At 47.1% G+C, this 21,441-nt stretch overlaps 1 protein-coding gene across 1 annotated transcript in view; it reads right to left on the reverse strand.

Moving 5' to 3' along the window:
• Positions 1–21,441, reverse strand: part of LOC147106703 (eosinophil peroxidase-like) — a 124,370-nt gene that overhangs the window by 37,312 nt on the left and 65,617 nt on the right. The window contains exon 12 of the mRNA XM_086008504.1: positions 4,759–4,996. Within this exon, the coding sequence (XP_085864630.1) occupies positions 4,759–4,996 (238 nt within the window). The remainder of the gene's footprint in view (positions 1–4,758; positions 4,997–21,441) is intronic.

Raw genomic sequence — 21,441 nt, forward strand, 5'->3', positions numbered from 1 at the left:
AAGCGCGGGAAACCGCCATTTTGTAGGCGGAGGACGAAGACAAGAGCGGGAAGCCGCCATCTTGGAAAAAGGGAAATCACTAAAAAAAAAAATTGCAACGATGCCTAAACATGGGAACATTAATACATTTGATAGCGACATCGAAGATTGGGCCACGTATGTAGAACGCATACAAAATTATTGTAAAGCAAATAAAATCCCAGATGATGAGAAAGCACTAACTTTATTAAACTTAATGGGTGCGAAGACATACGGGCAATTGAAACACCTTTTATCACCAGATGAACCGGCGGAGAAGACGTTCGAGGAGATTGTTACTGTCCTGAGAAATCATCTAAACCCCACGCCGCTGATGCTAGCGGAACGATTTAAATTTTACAGCAGAAAGCAGCTGAAAGATGAAAGCAATGCTGAATATTTAATGGAATTGCGTAAGCTAGCAAAGTACTGTCAGTTTGGAACGGGACTAACAGATGCGCTAAGAGATAAATTTGTGTGTGGATTATTAAAAGAAGATACACAAAAGCGACTGCTCGAGGAGAATGAGCTGACGCTTGAGAAAGCGGTCACTATGGCAGCATCACACGAAGCCGCAGCGAGAGGCACGGCAGTAATGCAGCTACGGTCACCGGAACTCAGTACAAATCAATTGGTTTTGAGTACTGTAAAATGTTATCGTTGTGGAAAGACAACGCATGATCAGAACCAGTGTTGGTTTAAAAACCAAGAATGCAGAACGTGTGGCAGGCTTGGCCACATAGCTAAAGTATGCCGGTCAGGAAAGAAGACCAGCAACAAAAAGTCACTGCAAGGAAAATACATAAAGGTACACAAGGTGACAAAGAACAGTTCGAACGAACAGAAGTCAGATTCAGACGCCAGCAGTAATGAACTGGGTAGCTTAAGAGTACACAACGTTGGTAAGGATGCAGATCTCCAGACAATTTGGGTCACTCTTCAGATAGCAGGAGTCCAAGTAAAGATGGAATTGGACACTGGATCGGCATTGACGGTCATGAATAAGAAAGATTACAAAAGGTTATTCCAACATATTCCCCTACGGGATACGGAGATTATATTGAAAACATACACGGGGCAAAGAGTGTACCTCATCGGAAAGATAGAGGTAAAAGTGGTCCACAAGGGCAAAGAAAGCCAAGTAATGGACTTATATGTGCTACCTGAAGGAGGTCCACCACTGCTGGGACGGGAGTGGATTAGGAAAATGAATATGGACTGGCACTCCTTAAAGGCACTAACGGTAGATTCCGGGGAAACAGATGTCAAACCTAAACGATTGTCCAGAATATTGGATGATGCTAAAGAGGTGTTCCAGCAGGGACTGGGAACACTGAGAGGAATTATGGCAAACATCAAGATTGATGAACATGCACACCCAAAATTTTTCAAAGCCAGACCGGTACCCTATGCAATACGACCTGCTGTAGAAGCGGAACTGGAAGCGCTAGAACGTTCAGGTGTACTGTCTAAGGTAGATTGGAGTGAGTGGGCTATGCCCATTGTTCCCGTTATGAAACGTCCTTCGAGCAACAAGCCAGGAGAACCAGGGAAGGTTCGCATCTGTGGAGATTTCAAGATCACCGTTAATCCGGTGCTTCACACGGTGCAGTATCCGCTTCCGCGGATTGAGGATATTTTTGCTTCGTTGTCTGGCGGGAAACACTTCACCAAGATAGACCTGGCGCAGGCGTACTTGCAGATGGAGGTTGAAGAAGAGTCACGCCAGTACCTCACGATCAACACGCATAGAGGTTTGTACCGGTATAATAGGCTGGTTTTTGGAGTGGCATCGGCTCCAGCAATTTGGCAGAGGGCCATGGAGCAGGTATTACAGGGAATTCCAGGCACACAATGTTACCTGGACGATATTCTGATTACAGGAGATGGTGATGAAGAACACCTCGCAAACTTGGAACTGGTGCTCAACAGACTGAAAGAGTATGGACTTCGAGTTAATCGGCAGAAATGTGAGTTCTTTCAGAAGCGGACCTCGTACTGTGGTCATGTCATTGACCGGGAGGGGCTTCATAAGTCTCCTGACAAGATAGAGGCAGTTGTAAAGGCTCCCGCTCCGGATAATGTCTCTCAGTTGAGGTCGTTTCTAGGATTGATTAACTATTACCATAAGTTTCTACCGAATCTATCCACGGTACTGCACCCGCTGAGCGCTCTTTTACAGAAGGGGGTACCATGGGAATGGAGCGAAAACTGTAAGAAGGCATTTTGCAAAAGCAAAGAATTGATCACCTCAGAGGAAGTGTTGGCTCACTTCAACCCGACACTGCCTATTCGGTTGGCTTGTGATGCTTCTCCATATGGTATTGGGGCAGTACTCTCACACAAGTTGCCAAATGGCACGGAAAGGCCAGTCGCGTTTGCATCCAGATCATTGACCTCTGCTGAGCGCAACTATGCGCAGATCGATAGGGAGGCTCTCAGCCTTGTATGGGGAGTGAAGAAGTTTAATCATTACCTGCAGGGCCAAAAATTCACACTTCTGACAGACCATCAGCCGTTGGTATCCATTTTTAACCCTAAGAAGGGTGTTTCGGTGATGACAGCACAGAGACTCCAGAGATGGTCCCTTTTCCTAGGGGCACATCAATATCAAATAGAATTCAAAGGTACAAAGCAGCATGGCAATGCTGATGGGCTGTCGCGCCTGCCACTACCTGAAGAAGAAGAGACGACGAAAGTTGACTCTGTTGAGTTATTTCATTCGACCATCATCGAGTGTTTACCAGTCACCAATGCAAGTATTGAAAGAGAAACCAGGAACGACCCGACACTGTCCCGAGTCTACGAGGTGACAGTGAAGGGATGGCCAACACATGGTGATCCTCTGTTACCGGCATTCTCGGCAAGGCGAGACCAGCTGTCCGTCTGCCATGGTACTTTGATGTACGGGACAAGAGTGATTATTCCTCCCAAGTTAAGGGAAAGAGTTCTAAAGGAACTGCATGAAGGTCATCTGGGGGGAGTTAAGATGAAAAGTCTTGCTAGGGCTTATGTATGGTGGCCGGGTATTGATCAACAGATAGAGGAGTTGACGAAAAGCTGCGCTGGGTGCCAAAAAGTGCAAAATGCACCTCCGATCGCACCGCTACACCCATGGGAATGGCCTTCAGCCCCATGGCAACGCGTACATATTGACTTTGCTGGTCCATTCATGGACTCCATGTTCCTAATTGCGGTGGACGCACATTCCAAATGGCCAGAAGTGATCAAGATGAATACCACTACTTCAGAAAAGACAATTGCGGTGTTAAGAACAATATTCGCAAGGAACGGATTGCCAGAACAGATATGTTCGGACAACGGACCACAGTTCGTGTCGGAAGAATTCCAAAAATTCTTAAAGAAGAATGGGGTGAAACATTATACCTCTGCCCCATATCATCCGGCGACAAACGGGTTGGCCGAGAGATTTGTCCAAACATTCAAAAAGGCAATAAAGGCCATGAACGCTGATCAGATTCCGCTACAACACAAGGTGGACAATTTCCTAATGGCATATCGAAACGCCGCTCATGCAGTAACTAACCAAAGTCCTGCCATGATGTTTTATAACAGGAGGTTGCGGTCCAGGTTGGACTTGTTAAAACCAAATGTGCGGAGGGAAGTGGAAAACAAACAGTTCCGGCATATTAATAACAAGACCACTCGAAGTTTCGACGTAGGACAACCAGTGTTGGCAAGGGACTATGGAAATGAAAAATGGCAGTCCGGAACAATTCGGGCCAGACAAGGACCTCTGATGTACACAGTAGATATTGGTAACAATGTGATATGGTGTCATGCGGATCAACTGGTAGAATCGAGAGCAAGGGTCGAACCCATGGTTGCGACAGAGACAACTGTGGAAGACGTTAATGAACCTGAAGCATCTACCTCGGCAGGGAATGTACCTGATGATGACGTCCAATACATAGGAAACCAACTAGAGGAGTCACCTCAGCAACAAGAATCAGATACCACTGAAAGGCGTTATCCAACCCGAATCAGAAGGCCTCCTGAGAGACTGAACCTTTGAACTGTTTATACCTGAAGTTATATATGTATATATGTTATTATGTTATGTTAAATGGGGATATGACTGTTAAGCTAAAAAGGGAGGATTGTGGTGCATGTAACCTGTTCCACCTTAAGAGAACTTAAGCCTGTTCCACCTTAAGAGATGTACTACTTTCTCTGGCTGCTGTATACGTAATACCGGTGGTGACCACCGGTATATAAGTACTGTGTAGTGATATTGCTGTTAGTATAGCCCTGACCTCCAACTAGTAAAGACCTGTTGAAACGTTATTCTTGTAGTCTGTGTCAGTAATTAATCTTAAATACAACTAGAACACGCAGACTTAACAGTTCTTGTTGGATGTACAGAAGCGCTGTGCAGAGTTTTAGCTTGTTAAACTCTAGCAGTACTCCTGCACATACCTGGGGATCCCTAAACCTTGGGTCTTGCCAACCTATGGCTTAACTTTCTGGATTTAGGGAAGTGTGGTGTGTCCCCATAGCGAGAGTGTGTGCACATGGATCAAGCACCAGAAACTCTACGTGTGTAGCTTGGTTTGGACTCTTCTGTGTGTGTGTGAGGCCAAAAAACAACGATGAGCACAAAACGCACAAAAAACTCTGTGCAGGGCACTGAAATTGAGTCTGTGACCCCTTAAAACGAAACCATCTGGATACAGATGTAGACTATCATGGCCAATGGCTGGGAATTTCCGGACATACCTGTCTCCCTCCCTTAGGACTCGGAATTGTCTTCCGAGAAGGCAGGCCAGGAGTTCCCCGACCCGAGCTCTGGGCAGTAATGGCTCTGCTATTGCGCCGATCCACACATCTATGTTGTCGGGTGTCTTGTACACTGACATGAGCTTTTTGGCCAAGTACGTGCTGTTAAATATTTGTTTTAATTCAGAGATATTCCTGGCTGCCTGCAGGCCACAGAACCGTCTCCAGGCACTGTAACCTACACAGGAAAGAAAGAATGTTCAAACTGTTCTTTGAAAAGAAATTACAGTCATATGCATAGCTCTAGAAATCACTGTAGATATCTATAATTTATGACACAAAAGCAAAATACTGCGGATGCTGGAAATCTGAAATAAAAACAGAAAATGCTGGAAATACTCAGCAGGTCAGGTAACATCTGTAGAGAGAGAAACAGAGTTCTGACGAAGGGTCATCGACTTGAAATGTTAACTCTGTTTCTTTCTCCTCTATAATTTGTGAGGTCAGTTCACAATTTGCATGACGATAATGGAAGAATACATTGGTACCTAGCTGTATGTGTTGGGATGGTGCATGCTTGAGGGTAAGGGCTATTTGGTTGTTAGTTGCACTGTGGGGTATGGGGTGATTCTACTGAGCTAGAGCACTATCCTGTACTGAGCAACGGTTGGGCTTCTCATGGGACTTGTGTCTATTAGTGCTACTTGGTATCCTTCTCATGGCTGACAGTTTGAGTGTTGGAAGGTGGGGCTTATGTAATGTAAACTCCAGGAAGGGATCCCAGAGTGCCTGATAGCTCCCTAACTGCAATTGGAGTCTCTATATTGCCTGCTCCATACTATTTCATCCATTTTGATTGTGGGGGGTGTAGTGTATGTACTTTGCAGAAGGAACTATATTCTGCAGCTCCTGTATACTGCAGTACCAGTAGTGACCACCCCTGTATATAAGCCTGTGTAGTAACTTTGCATAGTAGTTCCAGTTTTGTCTCCACTCAGTAAACACCTGTTGCAACCAGCTCCTGCAGTCCGTGTCTCAATTACACATGGACATAATACTGGCGACGAGCAGATCTGAACTTACCTACAGTCTGCACCACCTCATGGGGATCCATCCCTGAAGCGAAGTTGTCAGAGGTCGAGGCCAGAAGGAAGAAGGAACGAAAGAAAAAAAAAAAAACAAACAGAAGAAACGAGCGTCGACCGCGGGCAACCGCCTCTGATTCATCGGATTTGAAGATTGCAGGAGAGGCTGTCGAGAGCGGGGCTTGGTTATCCTGTCTATGGTGTTCCAGCTAATCGGGCTGGTGGCAGGTAGTACACTGATCCTTCCTGGGCTGCGGCGGGCTAGAGCTCGATCGGGTGGCTTTTCAACGGGGCCGAGCAGCGTTGTCGGGAAGAGGAGAGAGAGAGAGAGGGTGGAGCACACAGGGCGCGGCCGGTGCTACGAAGCCGGGCAGCGTACAGACCCGAGAAGAGGGAGGAAAGTGTCCCGTAGGGTTTGCTCTGACGACGGGAAAATAAAAGAAATTAGAAGCGCAGAAAGCCGCGAGGAGCTGCAGTTTGTCACGGGGACCACGGAGAGCGGCGTTAGCAGCAGCGCGGGGGGGAAGTGCGCGAAGACCATAGGGCGTCGCCATCAAGGCATAAAAACGGCAGCAACAGCGCTAGCAGCAGCGGAGAAGACAGAAAGCGCGGGAGACGCCATCTTAATCCAGCGGGGAAGAAGGCAAAGCGCGGGAGGCGCCATTTTGTTAAATCGGGGAAGAAGGCAAAGCGCAGGAGGCGCCATCTTAGATTTCCAAGATGCCGAAGACTGGCAATATCACTGCCTTCGATAATGCAATAGAAGACTGGACCACGTATGTGGAAAGAGTCGAAGTATATTGCAAGGCAAACGAAGTAGCCGATGAGAAAAAGGCATCGGTACTACTAAACTTAATGGGCGCAAGAACGTACGGCCTATTGCGGAACCTGATCACTCCAGCCAAACCGATGGCGAAGAGTTTTAACGAAATTGTTGATATCCTACAGGAACACCTAAATCCTACACCGCTGCTGATAGCAGAAAGATTTAAATTCCACAGGAGAAATCAGCATAAAGATGAGAGCAATGCTGATTACCTTACGGAACTACGCAAGCTATCAAAGCACTGCCAGTTCGGAGCAGGACTGACAGACACTCTACGGGACAAATTTGTCTGTGGACTCCTGAGTGAAGGAACCCAGAAGAGGTTACTCTCAGAGAAAGAGCTGACGCTGGATAAGGCTTTCAGCTTGGCAGTATCGTACGAAGCAGCAGCAAGGGGAGCTGCGGAAATACAGCAAAAGCCACAGGAATATGGCACCCATGAAATGACACGGGGATTTGAAAAATGTTATCACTGCGGCAGAACAACCCATGACCAGAAGGACTGCTGGTCCAAGGACAAAATATGCAGGCAATGCGGAAAGATGGGACACATTGCACGAGTTTGCAGGTCTGGAAAGAAGACTAACGACAACAAAAAGGCTACTAAGGAACAGTACAGGAAAGTACAAAAGATGACGGACAGTAGTTCCGAAGACCAGAAGAGCGATAGTGAATCCGGGAACAAGAGACTAAGCTGTCTCAAACTTCACAACGTAATCGCGAAAGAGGATCACCAAACCATTTGGGTCACCCTCATGATAGCAGGGTCCCAAGTCAAAATGGAATTGGATACAGGATCAGCCCTGACCGTCATGAATCGACGAGACTACAAGCGGCTATTCTCACACATACCCTTGAAAGAGACATCCATTGTCTTGAAGACGTATATGGGGCAGAAAGTATACCCCAGAGGGAAAATAAGGGTGCCTGTCGAATACAACAGCAAAGAAATACAGAAATTGTATCTGTACATACTGCAAGATGGTGGACCACCGTTATTGGGACGTGAATGGATCAGCAAGATAAGTTTAGACTGGCACTCCATTCAGGCACTGACTGTGGCTGGTAAAAAGGATGACAACGTCACACCTGGGCGATTGTCAAAAATCTTAGCTAACGCTAAAGAGGTATTTCATCAAGAACTGGGAATTCTTAAAGGCGTAACCGCCTCGATAAAAATAGAAGAGAATGCAATCCCCAAGTTTTTCAAAGCAAGACCGGTACCGTATGTAATTCGCCCAGCTGTCGAGGCAGAGCTGGAGAAACTGGAGAATGCAGGCGTGTTATCTAAGGTAGACTGGAGCGAGTGGGCGACACCCATCGTTCCTGTCATGAAAAAAACGTTAAACAATAAGTCTGAGGAGCCAAGGAAGGTGCGCATCTGTGGGGACTTCAAGGTGACGGTGAACCCAGTCCTTCACACAGTACAGTATCCTCTTCCGAGGATAGAAGATATTTTCGCCTCACTATCTGGAGGGAAGCGTTTAACAAAAATTGACCTAGCACAAGCATATTTGCAGATGGCGGTTGAAGAATCCTCTAGGAAGTATCTCACGATAAACACTCACAAAGGTCTTTACCAGTATAATCGACTGGTATTCGGAGTAGCATCAGCTCCAGCGATATGGCAAAGAGCGATGGAACAAGTCCTGCAAGGGATTCCGGGGACCCAGTGTTACTTGGACGACATCCTAGTGACAGGTGAAAATGACAGTGAACACCTTGCCAACCTAGAGCAGGTGCTCACTAGACTAAGAGAACACAGGCTACGAGCCAATCGCCCCAAGTGCGAGTTTTTTAAGAAACAGATATCGTATTGTGGCCACGTGATTGATGAAGAGGGGTTACATAAGTCCCCTGACAAAATTGAAGCGGTAGTTAAGGCTCCAGTGCCTGAAAATGTGTCGCAACTGAGGTCATTCCTAGGATTGGTGAATTACTACCATAAGTTTTTGCCGAGTTTGTCCACAATTCTGCACCCACTGAACGCCCTACTACAAACTGGAGTAGCTTGGAAATGGAGCGATGAATGTAAGCGGGCCTTTCAGAAGAGTAAAGACCTAATCACTTCAAGAGAAGTATTGGCTCACTACAACCCATCACTACCGATAAGACTGGCGTGTGATGCGTCTCCCTACGGCATTGGAGCGGTACTGTCACATAAACTCCTTGATGGTTCAGAGAGGCCGATAGCTTTTGCGTCACGCTCGTTAACTTCAGCCGAGCGTAACTACACCCAGATTGACAGAGAGGCCCTCAGCCTGGTGTGGGGGGGGGGGTGAAGAAGTTCAATCACTACCTGCACGGTCAGAAATTTACTCTACCAACTGATCATCAACCTCTTGTCTCCATTTTCAACCCTCAGAAGGGCGTCCCGATAATGACAGCACAACGGCTACAAAGGTGGTCCCTTTTCCTAGGGGCACACCAATATGACATCGAGTACAAAGGAACTAAACAGCATGGGAATGCTGATGGATTGTCGCGCCTACCGTTGCCGATGGTGGAAGAAGCACCTGCAGTGGATCCTGTGGAGATATTCCACTCGACCATAGTCGAATGTCTACCTGTGACGAATGCAAACATAGAAAAGGAAACACGAAATGACCCGACACTCTCCAGGGTCTATGATTTAACGGTGAAGGGATGGCCAGCACATGGCGAACCACTGTTGCCAGCATTCTCGCCAAGAAGAGAACAGCTGTCAGTGTGCCAAGGAACCTTGATGTGTGGATCCAGAGTAGTAATTCCACCCAAATTGAAGGATAGAGTGCTCAATGAGCTTCATGAGGGTCATCTGGGAGGGGTAAAAATGAAGAACTTAGCCAGAGCGTTTGTGTGGTGGCCGGGAATCGATAGAGAAATCGAAGAGATGACCAAGAGCTGTACAGGATGCCAGAAGGTCCAAAACGCCCCACCACAAGCCCCTCTACATCCATGGGAGTGGCCCTCATCTCCATGGCAAAGGGTGCACATTGATTTTGCTGGTCCATTTATGGACTCGATGTTTTTAATTGCGGTGGATGCACATTCAAAGTGGCCAGAGGTAATAAAAATGTCCTCAACCACCACAGAAAAAACTATCACAGTCTTACGAACCACATTCGCCAGAAATGGGCTGCCTGAACAGATTTGCTCCGACAATGGACCACAGTTTGTGTCTGAAGAGTTCCGGAGGTTCTTAAAGAACAATGGTGTTAAGCATTACACATCCGCCCCATATCATCCAGCCACCAATGTATTGGCTGAGAGGTTCGTTCAAACATTCAAGAAGGCTATCAAGGCAATGTGTAATGAAGACATACCCCTACAACACAAGGTGGATAACTTCTTGTTTGCCTACCGAAATGCGACACATGCGGTTACCAACCAAACTCCAGCCATGATGTTCTTCAATTGAAGACTACGATGCCGCTTGGATTTGGTTAAGCCAAACATCAGAAGAGATGTGGAGAACAGGCAGTTTCAGAATATGAATGAAAGGCCGACCAGGAGTTTTAAGATAGGTCAACCAGTTTTGGCCCGGGACTACCGCACAGAGAAATGGCAGCCAGGAACGAGCTGCACACGGCAAGGACCCCTAATGTATACCGTGGATGTTGGAGAGAGCATTGTAAGATGCCATGCTGACCAGATTCTAGAGTCACTGGAAAACGTCAATTCCACACCACGATCCGATACACCTGGTGATGAAACCGAAGTACCAATTGCATCTACCTCAGAATCGGTGATATTGGAAGCAGACGAACCAAACAACGACGTTGATCCCGAATCAACTTTGCCAGAAGAACCTGATACCCCAAAGAGGCGTTATCCAGACAGAATCAGGAAGCCTCCTCAAAGACTGAACTTATAATTGCTTAACTTCAGCTAATGTATCTAGCAACTGTAATTGTAAATATGTTATTTAATTATTAATCGAATGTTATGTACTGTTTAGCTAAAAGGGGAGGAATTGTAGTGTATGTACTTTGCAGAAGGAACTATATTCTGCAGCCCCTGTATACTGCAGTACCAGTAGTGACCACCCCTGTATATAAGCCTGTGCAGTAACTTTGCATAGTAGTTCCAGTTTTGTCTCCACTCAGTAAACACCTGTTGTAACCAGCTCCTGCAGTCCGCGTCTCAATTACACACGGACATAATAGGGGGAGTCCTGTCACCACGTGAGAATGTATCCATGCAGCTAGCAGTGAGAGTTATGTTAACCTGTGCAATACAGTGGGGGAAGGGAGGATGGTCCTGTAAATTGATCACCCGTCTTGAGACTGGGTCTACAGGCACACAACAACACATATTATTAGGCTTTGGCATTATTATTGTTTCACCCATTGTAAGATAATTTTCTATCCCATGTAAGTCCCTTGCACTTCTTGCTTGAAGGATGGTTAGACAGCCTATTCTCAAGCTATCCATTTTACACCCCCTTCACCAGTCATCCTTGGAGATTGTGACTCCAAGTCTTCATTCACGATTTTCCCTGAAGTGGAATGTTGAGTGAGCCAATGCTGTTCTTCCCTTGCTCTCCAGCAAATGGCAGCAAGGAATGGTATGAGGAGGCAGGGCTATCCCAGCTTCCAAACAGCAAGAGAAAGAACCCTATTAAAATAGAACTATTGAATAAATCTCAACCACTCTGAGTTACTACCTTGTAAGCAGTTCAGATTATACATTGTCCTCTAAGTAACACATGTTATTGTAACTGGTTGCTGGAAAATTACATAGAAATTACAAAACAGAAACAGGCTGTTTGACCAAACCAGTCTGTGTTGGTGTTTATCCTCCACGTGAACAATAGTCTGAATCCCCACCCTGTTCCTGCATCCCTTTATTCTCTTTTTCTTCAGCCATCTATCTAACCTATTCTTAAATGTTGTCTCTCGTTCAATTACTAACTCTGGTATGGCATTCCACAACCTCACAACACTCTGTGTAAAAAAAAAAGGCTTCCCCTGCTCTTTGTCCTAGATTTCATACATTTAATCTTGTCTCTATGTCCCTTCGTTCTAGACCGCTCAATATTTGGAAACATTCTGTTGATATCTACTCTGTCCCATCCCTTCAAGATTTTAAACTCATCTATCAAATGACTCCATAATCTCACCTGTTCTAACAAAAACAGCCCCAATTTTTTTCTTCATATTTGTATTTCCTCATACCACGCAGAACCCTACTGAATCTGTGCTGTATCTTCTATAGCCTCCTAAATGTATAGCCCAAAGCTGCACATAGTGCTCCAACTGTGGTCTTACTAAGATTTTAAATAGATTCATCATTACATTTTGATTTTTATATTCTATCCTTCTTGCTATAAAACCTAGTATTCCATTGGCTTTTTAATGGCCTCGTCCACTTGAGGTGCTGCTTTATGGCCTCAAGGAATAACAGTAGCTGAGGCTGACTCTCTTTTCGATTTCTTCCCTCCCCGGTGTGGAACAGCTTGTTCCTGCTAAAAGCACGAGACCAACCCTGCCCCCAACCTGCCACTCCAGATGGTAAATGGCCAAAACTCCAAAAAGGTTAAGTGGTAAAAGTGGTGATATTGGCTTCTGCTTTGGCAGCCATGTTGGATTTAGAAACAATGGAAAATTAGTAATTGACGTCAGAGCTGAGTAAACAAATAAGCAAGGAGCTTTGGGTGTTGAGAGAAACAATCATACATTAAACCACTGTTAAACTTTATCTTTCTGTTGAGGGCTGCAATCCCAACCAATGCACTACTTGAGGATCATTCTCCAATCTATTAATACAAATTGAGACCACTGAGTGATGGGACATAGACCTCTGCCTGTGACTCCCACACAGTGAGCCCCTAACTTAAATCACTCCAATGTGGGTCATTGCCAAGTGGAGACCAGGCACTTCTCCATAGGAAGAGGAAAATAATAAAGAAATTCTGCCCACAGTGTGTAGTAGAATATGATGCACAGAGCAAAGCAGCATCATCAGGTAGGAACCACAAGGGACAGTGAGGGGTGAATCACTGAGCAGAGGGATGCTTCTGGAGTGGTGTGGTTTTTGCAGGTTCTGTGATAAACATATCATTGTAATTTTCCAGTGGCCCTGACCCATGATGCATTGAGGGGGAGCAGCAGCGGAGTTTAATGCCAGCTGGAGTCCTGTCCGTTTACCACCAGAGGACCCTAATCAAGCTTCCCCCGAACACACTGTTCCTCCGACTGGCCTTTTCTGCATCGCACCCTCCCTTCCCCCACTACTGGTGGCTGTGCTTTCAGCCGCCAATGGCCCATACCGTGGAATTCTCTTTACTAAACCCTTCTGCCTCATCACCTCCCTCACTTCCTGTATGACCCTCCTTAAAACTCACCTGTTTGGCCAAATTTTTGATCACCCATCCTAATATCTTCTTCTTTGACTCAGTGTTCAGTTATTTCTGATTACGCCTCTGTAAAGCCCCTTGGGGTGTTTTCTTCTACATATATAGTGCTGTGTCGGTACCTTTCTACCTAGACACAATTAGAACTCAGAACCCACAGATTCAAACATGAAGTGCTTTATTCAGGAAGGAAAGGAAAGTTCTGGAGAGTTCCGAACAAAGAGAGCTAAACTTAACCAAGAGAACACCCAACCATTTATCTGCTGTGACAGCGCCACCACAGGTGGGAGGAGAACACACAATACATAACATATTCCTCCCCTCTTAAATGAAAGGTCCACATTATTCCTCAACAGGTAAGTTACTTTCAATGCACTCAACTAACCAAGGGTAGAGGTAGACTGCCTCAAACCCTGACTTTACCCTGGGGTTTATTCTGCCCCAGTCTTGTGGGTCAGTCGCTAAGCCTACAGATCCAAGCGTCTTGGAGGCCGCCGCTCCCTGACAGGATACCGGCGGTCATCGCTGGCTTCCACAGCAGTAGGCATTGACACAGGTCTAGATAGAAAAGGTGCCTGTGTCAGTCGAAAGTCAGGAATTTGCACGGGTGGAACAGTCTCTATGACTTCTGTAGTGTATGTGCTTTAAGTCAGAACTACTTTTTACAGCTCCTGTATACTGTAGTACCGGCAGTAACCACACCGGTATATAAGCTGTGCGCATGCCTCTGTACCCCAGTCTAGAGATTACCCTTCTCCAGTAAAGACCTGTTATTTGTTTATGTACAGCATCCGTGTAATTATTTATCCACTGAACCACGGATCTAACAATGGCGACGAGTGTCGATGCGAATCTACCTGCAACATAAAACAAAAAAACAAACAAAAAAAAAAATAGTCGAGTCCAGGAACACGGGCGTCGACCACGAGCAACCGCCCAGCAGTCAGGCAGAGATCCAACTTCGCTGGGGAGGCTGTGGAGAGCCGGGTTTGGTTCCCCAGCCACAACGAGCAGTAAGAGACCGACGACAGGTCGAGAGCAGACCCTTCCCGAGCAGCGGCGGCTGGAGCCAACCGACGGCAGAGAGAGAGAGAGCCGAGCAGCGTCGATGGGGTAAGAAGAGGGTGAAGAGAGCAGGGCGCAGCCGGGGGTTGATCACCGAGCGGCATCGAGGAAAAATACTGCAAACCGGAGAGAGAGAGGGTAAGAAACAGCCGGGTTCTAGACTGAGCGGCGTCAACAAATATCAACGGAAGAACGCGCAGAGCACAGCCAGGGATCACGGGCTGATCAGGGTCCGCGGGGCGAAGCAAGGGGAAATGCCATTGAGCCGCGGAGGAGCAGGGAGAGCGCGGGAGACGCCATTGAGCCGCGGAGAAGCAGGGAGAGCGCGGGAGGCGCCATTGAGCCGCGGAGAAGAAGGAAGAGCGCGGGAGACGCCATTTTGTGAAGCCGCAGTGGAGAAGACGGGCGAGCGTGGGAAGGTAGGAAAGCGGGAGAGATGCCATTTTGTGCCAGCGGAGAAGAAGGGGAAGCGCGGGAGGCGCCATTGGTGATAGTTAACGCACAACCAAGGATGCCGAAGAGTGGCAGTATCTCTACGTTCGACAATGAAGTCAAAGATTGGGCGACATATGTGGAACGTATTGAGGTGTACTGCAGGGCGAATGAAGTGTCAGATGCTAATAAAGCACTGGTTCTGTTAAATTCCATGGGTGCAAAAACTTATGGGTTACTGCGAAATCTAATAACCCCAGAGAAGCCGGTAAACAAGAATTTTGAAAGCATAGTAGAAATCCTACAGGACCACTTAAATCCCACACCGCTGCTGATAGCAGAACGATTTAAGTTCCATAAAAGGAACCAACACAAAGACGAAAGCAATGCTGAGTACCTAACGGAACTGCGCAAGCTATCGAAACACTGCCAGTTTGGAGCGGGACTAGCAGACACGTTAAGGGACAAGTTTGTGTTGGGCTACAAAGTGAAGGAACCCAGAAACGGCTTCTATCAGAAAAGGACGTTACGCTGGACAAAGCTTTCAGTATGGCAGTATCACACGAAGCAGCCGCAAGGGGTGCTGCAGAGATACAATGGAGACCGCAAGAATATGGCACCAACGAAATGACCTATGGAACAGGGAAGTGCTATCGCTGCGGCAGGACAACACATGACCAGAAAGATTGTTGGTTCAAGGACCAAGTGTGCAGACAGTGTGGGAAAGCAGGACACATAGCAAGAGTCTGCAGGTCTGGGTAGAAAACCAACAGTAAGAAATCTCCACAGGAGAAGTACAAAAAGGTACACCAGGTGATGGACAGTGGTTCAGACGAACAAAAAAGTGACACAGACTCCGGAAGCAAGGAGCTGGGTTGTCTGAAACTACATAATGTAACCGAAATGGAGGATCACCAGACTATCTGGGTTACACTCAAGATAGACGGAGTCCAAGTGGAAATGGAATTGGACACAGGGTCAGCTCTAACAGTCATAAATCAAAGAGACTACAAGCGGCTATTTTCACACATACCCTTGAAAGCTACAGAGATTGTCTTGAAGACTTATACGGGGCAAAAAGTCTACCCCAAAGGAAAAATAAGGGTGAAAGTGACATATAAAGGTCAGGAAATACCTAAAATGGATATATATGTATTGCCAAATGGAGGACCACCACTGCTAGGACGTGAATGGATCCGGAAGATACATTTAGATTGGCATTCCATACAGGCACTGAAGGTGGAGGCCAAAAAGGATGACGACGTCACACCTGGACGACTGTCAAAAATGCTAACTGACGCAAAAGGAGTGTTCCAGGAGGGACTAGGAACACTAAAAGGAATAAAAGCAACAATTAAAATAGAGGATAATGCAAGCCCAAAGTTTCTGAAGGCCAGACCAGTGCCTTATGTGATCAGACCAGCGGTTGAAGCAGAGCAGGAAGGGTTGGAACGTTCAGGAGTACTGTCCAAAGTGGACTGGAGCAAGTGGGCTACACCCATCGTTCCTGTAATGAAGAGGTCGTTGAGTAATACGCCTGGGGAACCAAAGAAGGTCCGCATCTGTGGGGATTTTAAGGTGACAGTGAACCCAGTCCTTCACACGATGCAATATCCGCTTCCACGAATTGGGGATATTTTCGCCTCGCTGTCTGGTGGTAAACGCTTCACCAAAATTGATCTAGCCAGGCGTACTTGCAAATGGAGGTAGAAGAAGCTTCGAAACATTACCTTACGATCAACACTCATAAAGGTCTCTATCAGTACAACCGGCTGGTGTTTGGAGTAGCCTCGGCTCCGGCTATCTGGCAAAGGGCGATGGATCAGGTCCTGCAAGGGATTCCAGGGACCCAATGTTATTTGGACGACATCTTGGTCATGGGCGAAAAAGACGGTGATCACCTCACCAACTTGGAGAAGGTGCTCACCAGATTAAAGGAGTATGGGCTACGAGCTAATCGCCACAAGTGCGAGTTTTTCCAGAAACAGATCTCGTATTGCGGCCACGTCATCGATGAAGAGGGGTTACATAAGTCCCCTGACAAGATTGAGGCAGTAGTCAAGGCTCCAGCACCGGAAAATGTGTCACAACTGAGGTCGTTCCTCGGGCTGGTAAACTACTACCATAAGTTCTTACCAAATTTGTCCACGGTATTACACCCACTGAACACCCTACTGTGAACAGGGGTACCATGGAAGTGGGATGACGAACGGAGATGAGCTTTCCAGAAGTGTAAAGAATTGATCACATCAAAAGAGGTGTTGGCCCATTTCAACCCAGCACTACCAATTCGTTTGGCATGTGATGCATCACCCTATGGTATTGGAGCGGTGCTGTCGCACAAATTCCCAGACGGGTTGGAGAGGCCAGTAGCCTTTGCGTCTCGGTCACTAACCTCAGCCGAGTGCAACTATGCCCAGATTGACAGGGAGGCCCTCAGCCTAGTATGGGGAGTAAAAAAATTCAACCACTATCTGCATGGGCAGAAGTTCACCTTGCTGACTGACCACCAACCACTTGTCTCCATCTTTAATCCTAAGAAGGGCGTGCCAGTAATGACTGCACAACGGTTACAAAGATGGTCCCTGTTTCTAGGGGCGAATCAATATGAAATAGAATATAAAGGCACGAGACAGCATGGGAACGCTGATGGGCTATCGCGTCTGCCACTGCCTACTGTGGAGGAAGCACCAGCAGTGGACCCTATCGAGATATTTTATTCGTCGATAATTGAACGATTGCCAGTAACAAACGCGGATATAGAGAAGGAGACTCGCAATGATCCGACGCTGTCACGGGTATATGAATTGACGGTGAGGGGATGGCCAACACATGGCAACTCACTGTTGCCAGCATTCTCATCCAGAAGAGAACAGCTGTCAGTATGCCAGGGGACAGTGATGTGTGGATCCAGAGTGGTGATTCCACCCAAGTTAAGGGAGAGAGTGCTAAATGAGCTACATGAAGGTCATCTGGGGGGAGTGAAAATGAAAAGCCTAGCTAGGGCTTATGTGTGGTGGCCGGGAATCGATCTACAAATTGAAGACCTAACTAAGAGCTGCTTAGGATGCCAGAAGGTCCAAAATGCACCACCACATGCCCCTCTACACCCATGGGAGTGGCCCTCCTCTCCATGGCAACGGGTGCACATTGATTTCGCTGGTCCATTCATGGGCTCAATGTTCTTAATAGCAGTGGATGCTCATTCAAAGTGGCCTGAGGTGATAAAGATGTCTTCAACCACTACAGAGAAAATGATTGCAGTCCTATGGACCATATTTGCCAGAAACGGTTTGCCAGAGCAGATCTGCTCTGATAATGGACCACAGCTTGTGTCCGACGAGTTCCAAAAATTCATGAAAAGGAATGGGGTAAGGCATTACACATCCGCCCCGTATCATCCAGCCACCAATGGATTGGCTGAGAGGTTCGTACAAACCTTTAAGAAGGCGATAAAGGCCATGTGCGACGGGGAAATTCCACTACAGCATAAGATGGACAATTTCTTATTAGCCTACCGAAACGCGACACATGCAGTTACCAACCAGATCCCGGCCATGATGTTCTTTAACTGAAGGTTGAGATCTCGTCTGGACTTGCTCAGACCGAATGTGCGAAGAAATGTTGAGGACAAACAATTCCAGCACATCAACGAGAAGCCGACAAGGAGCTTCAATGTAGGGCAGCCAGTCTTGGCCCGGGACTATCGAACAGAGAAGTGGCAACCCGGAACGACATGTACAAGGCAGGGGCCATTAATGTACACAGTAGATGTCGGGGAGAACATTGTGAGACGTCACGTCGATCAGATCTTAGCATCACAGGAATGCGTCAACCCCATGTCTCGAGTACCTGGGGATGAACCCGACATACCGATAGTATCTACTTCAGACCCAGTAGCAGTGGAACCCGATGAACTACCCGATGAAAGGGGGTCAGAATCGCCTCTGCACCAAGAACAAGAACCTCCGGAAAGGCACTATCCCAAAAGGGTCAGGAAGCCACCCCAAAGACTGAATCTATAAATGGACTTTTGTTATTGAATGTACATGTAAAAATGTAATTGTTATTTGAATATTAAGGGGGTATTATTAATCTAAAAAGGGAGGAATTGTAGTGTATGTGCTTTAAGTCAGAACTACTTTTTACAGCTCCTGTATACTGTAGTACCGACAGTAACCACACCGGTATATAAGCTGTGCGCATGCCTCTGTACCCCAGTCTAGAGATTACCCTTCTCCAGTAAAGACCTGTTATTTGCTTATGTACAGCATCCGTGTAATTATTTATCCACTGAACCACTGATCTAACAACTTCCTGTGTTGGAGAAGAGCACTGTGGCAAAGGATGCGGGTTTGCGGTATCATCCGGAAACAGTTCAGGCCAACCAGCCGTTGGAGCCTCTGTGGCTGTCTCTGCTCCTAGCAACAGTTGATCTGTGTGTCTTCTCCAGACGACGTCCTCAGCAATCTCAACCGTGTAAGACACAGGGCCCGTCTGCGCGATCACTGTAACAGGAACCCATTTCGGTCCAGTGTTGTAGTTTCGAGCTAGGATGTGCTCTCCAGGGTGAAACCGTCTCTCCTTGGCCCTTTTCTCTCTCTTTTCAACTTGAGCTTGTTGTTGACAATGGACAACCTGTTCTGCCCTTGGAGGTTTGAGTAAGTCAAAACTTGTCCGCAAATGCCTCTTCATCATGAGCGAAGTGGGGGAAGTTTTGGTTGTGGCATGCGGCTCATTCCTGTAGGACAACAGGAAGCTGTTCAGACGTTGGTGGATTGAGCCCTGACCTTGCGATGCCTTCAAGGCGTGCTTCAAAGTTTGCATGAACCTTTCTGCCAGGCCGTTAGTAGAGGGATGATAGGGCGCAGACCTGATGTGTTGGACACCATTCACATGCAGGAAGGTTGCAAACTCCTGTGATACAAATTGTGGACCGTTGTCACTTACAAGTTGTTCCGGTGAGCCATAACGGATGAACATCTCACCAAGTTTCTCAATTGTTTTCTCTGCCGTGGTAGACCTCATCACAGCGACCTCTGGCCACTTGCTACGAGCGTCCACAACCACCATAAACATCTTCTCTTTGAAAGGACCTGCGAAGTCCACATGTACTCGCTGCCACACTTCTGCAGGTCAATCCCAGGGGTGTAGGGTTGCCAGCTGTGGAACATTCCGGACCCTTTGACATGGGGAACATGTTTTGGCTTTCTCCTCAATATTTCCATCGAGACCTGGCCACCAGAAGTAGCTTCTTGACATTTCCTTCATCCGAACTATCCCACTGTGGCCTGTATGAAGTTGTTGCAGTATAGGTTCCCTCAGAAGTGGCGGAATGATGACACGGTGTCCCCAAAGAAGATAACCTGCCTGGACGGAGAGCTCATTTCTTTCTGAAACGTAAGGTTTCAAACTAGGAGAATCTCCTATAGCTCTCCCTCGAATGACATCATCCATTACCTCAGACAGGACTGGATCGTTGCGGGTGTACCTTCGCACCTGAACTGCCGTGACAGGTGCTCCCTCCACTTGTCTAAAGTAGAAGATGTCTATCTGACAAGGCTCTGGGGGAGTAACAGGCAAGGGTAGCCTTGAGAGACCGTCTGCGTTGCCGTCCAAGTCTGATTTGCAATATTTGATGTTGTATGTGCGTCCTGACAACAGTAAAGCCCACCTTTGCATCCTGCTTGCAACAAGAGACGGAATTCCGGTGTGGGGCCCGAAGATTGAAGTCAATGGACGGTGATCCGTCAGGAGTGTGAACCTTCTCCCAAACAGGTACTGATGAAATTTTCAAATTCCAAAAACGATTCCCAAGGCCTCGTGCTCAATCTGCGCATAGTTACTCTCGGCCTTGTTCAAGGTGCGTGATGCGAAGGCGATAGGTTTTTCTTCACCCGAAGGCATGATGTGGGATATGACTGCTCCCACACCATATGGTGACGCATCACATGCTAGCTGCACGGGCAGCTTTGGGTCGAAGTGTGTCAGGACCTCCGATTTCAGCAATGCTTTCTTTGCTTGGGCAAAAGCTTCGTTGCACAGTTCAGTCCATTTCCATGTTTTGCCTTGACATAGCAACTGATGTAACGGCTTCAGCAATGTTGCTAAGTCTGGAATAAACTTCCCATAGTAGTTAAGTAGCCCCAGAAATGAACGTAACTGGCTCACATTCTGGGGTGCTGGGGCCTCCACGATCACCTTGACCTTTGACGGCCCCTTATGCAGGCCAGTAGCGTCAATCACATGCCCCAGGTACTCAACTGAAGATTGAAAGAATTCACATTTGTCTTTACGAACTCTGAGTCCGTACTCTTTCAGTCGTTGTAGTGTCGCATCCAAGATCAGAAGATGATCCTCCTCATTTGTCCCAGTGACAAGGATGTCGTCCAGGTAGCACTGGACTCCTGGCAGTCCACTCAAAATCTGATCCATTGCCCTTTGGAATAGAACAGGGGCCGACGTAATTCCAAACGGAAGGCGGCAGTACCTGTATAGCCCCTTGTGTGTCACAATTGTCAGCAGCTCCTTTGATTTGTCAGCGACATGCATTTGTAGATAAGCCTGGCATAAGTCTATTTTGCTGAACCTTTGCCCTCCGTCCAGGCCCGTAAAAAGATCATCAATGAAGGGAAGAGGGTACTGTTCCGCAGACAGCATCGGGTTAATAGTCACTTTAAAATCCCCGCAGATTCGAACAGATCCATCCTTTTTCAGGACAGGAAGAATGGGTGTGGCCCATTTGCTCACGCTCACAGGCTCCAGGACTCCATTCTCGACTAAGGCCTCCAAGTTAGCCTCAACTTTTGGCCTAATTGCATATGGTACAGGTCGGGCTTTGTGAAACTTCGGCTTGCTGTCAGGCTTAATGTCCAGTCTCACGCTGATCTTTTTCATGCTCCCAAGTTCCCCATTGAAGAGTTCTGCATGTTTGTTTA

The sequence above is a fragment of the Somniosus microcephalus genome, chromosome 15, assembly GCF_052327205.1.
Source record: "Somniosus microcephalus isolate GS21.2 chromosome 15, FLI_Smic_1.0, whole genome shotgun sequence".
NCBI classification, from domain to species: Eukaryota; Metazoa; Chordata; class Chondrichthyes; order Squaliformes; family Somniosidae; genus Somniosus; species Somniosus microcephalus.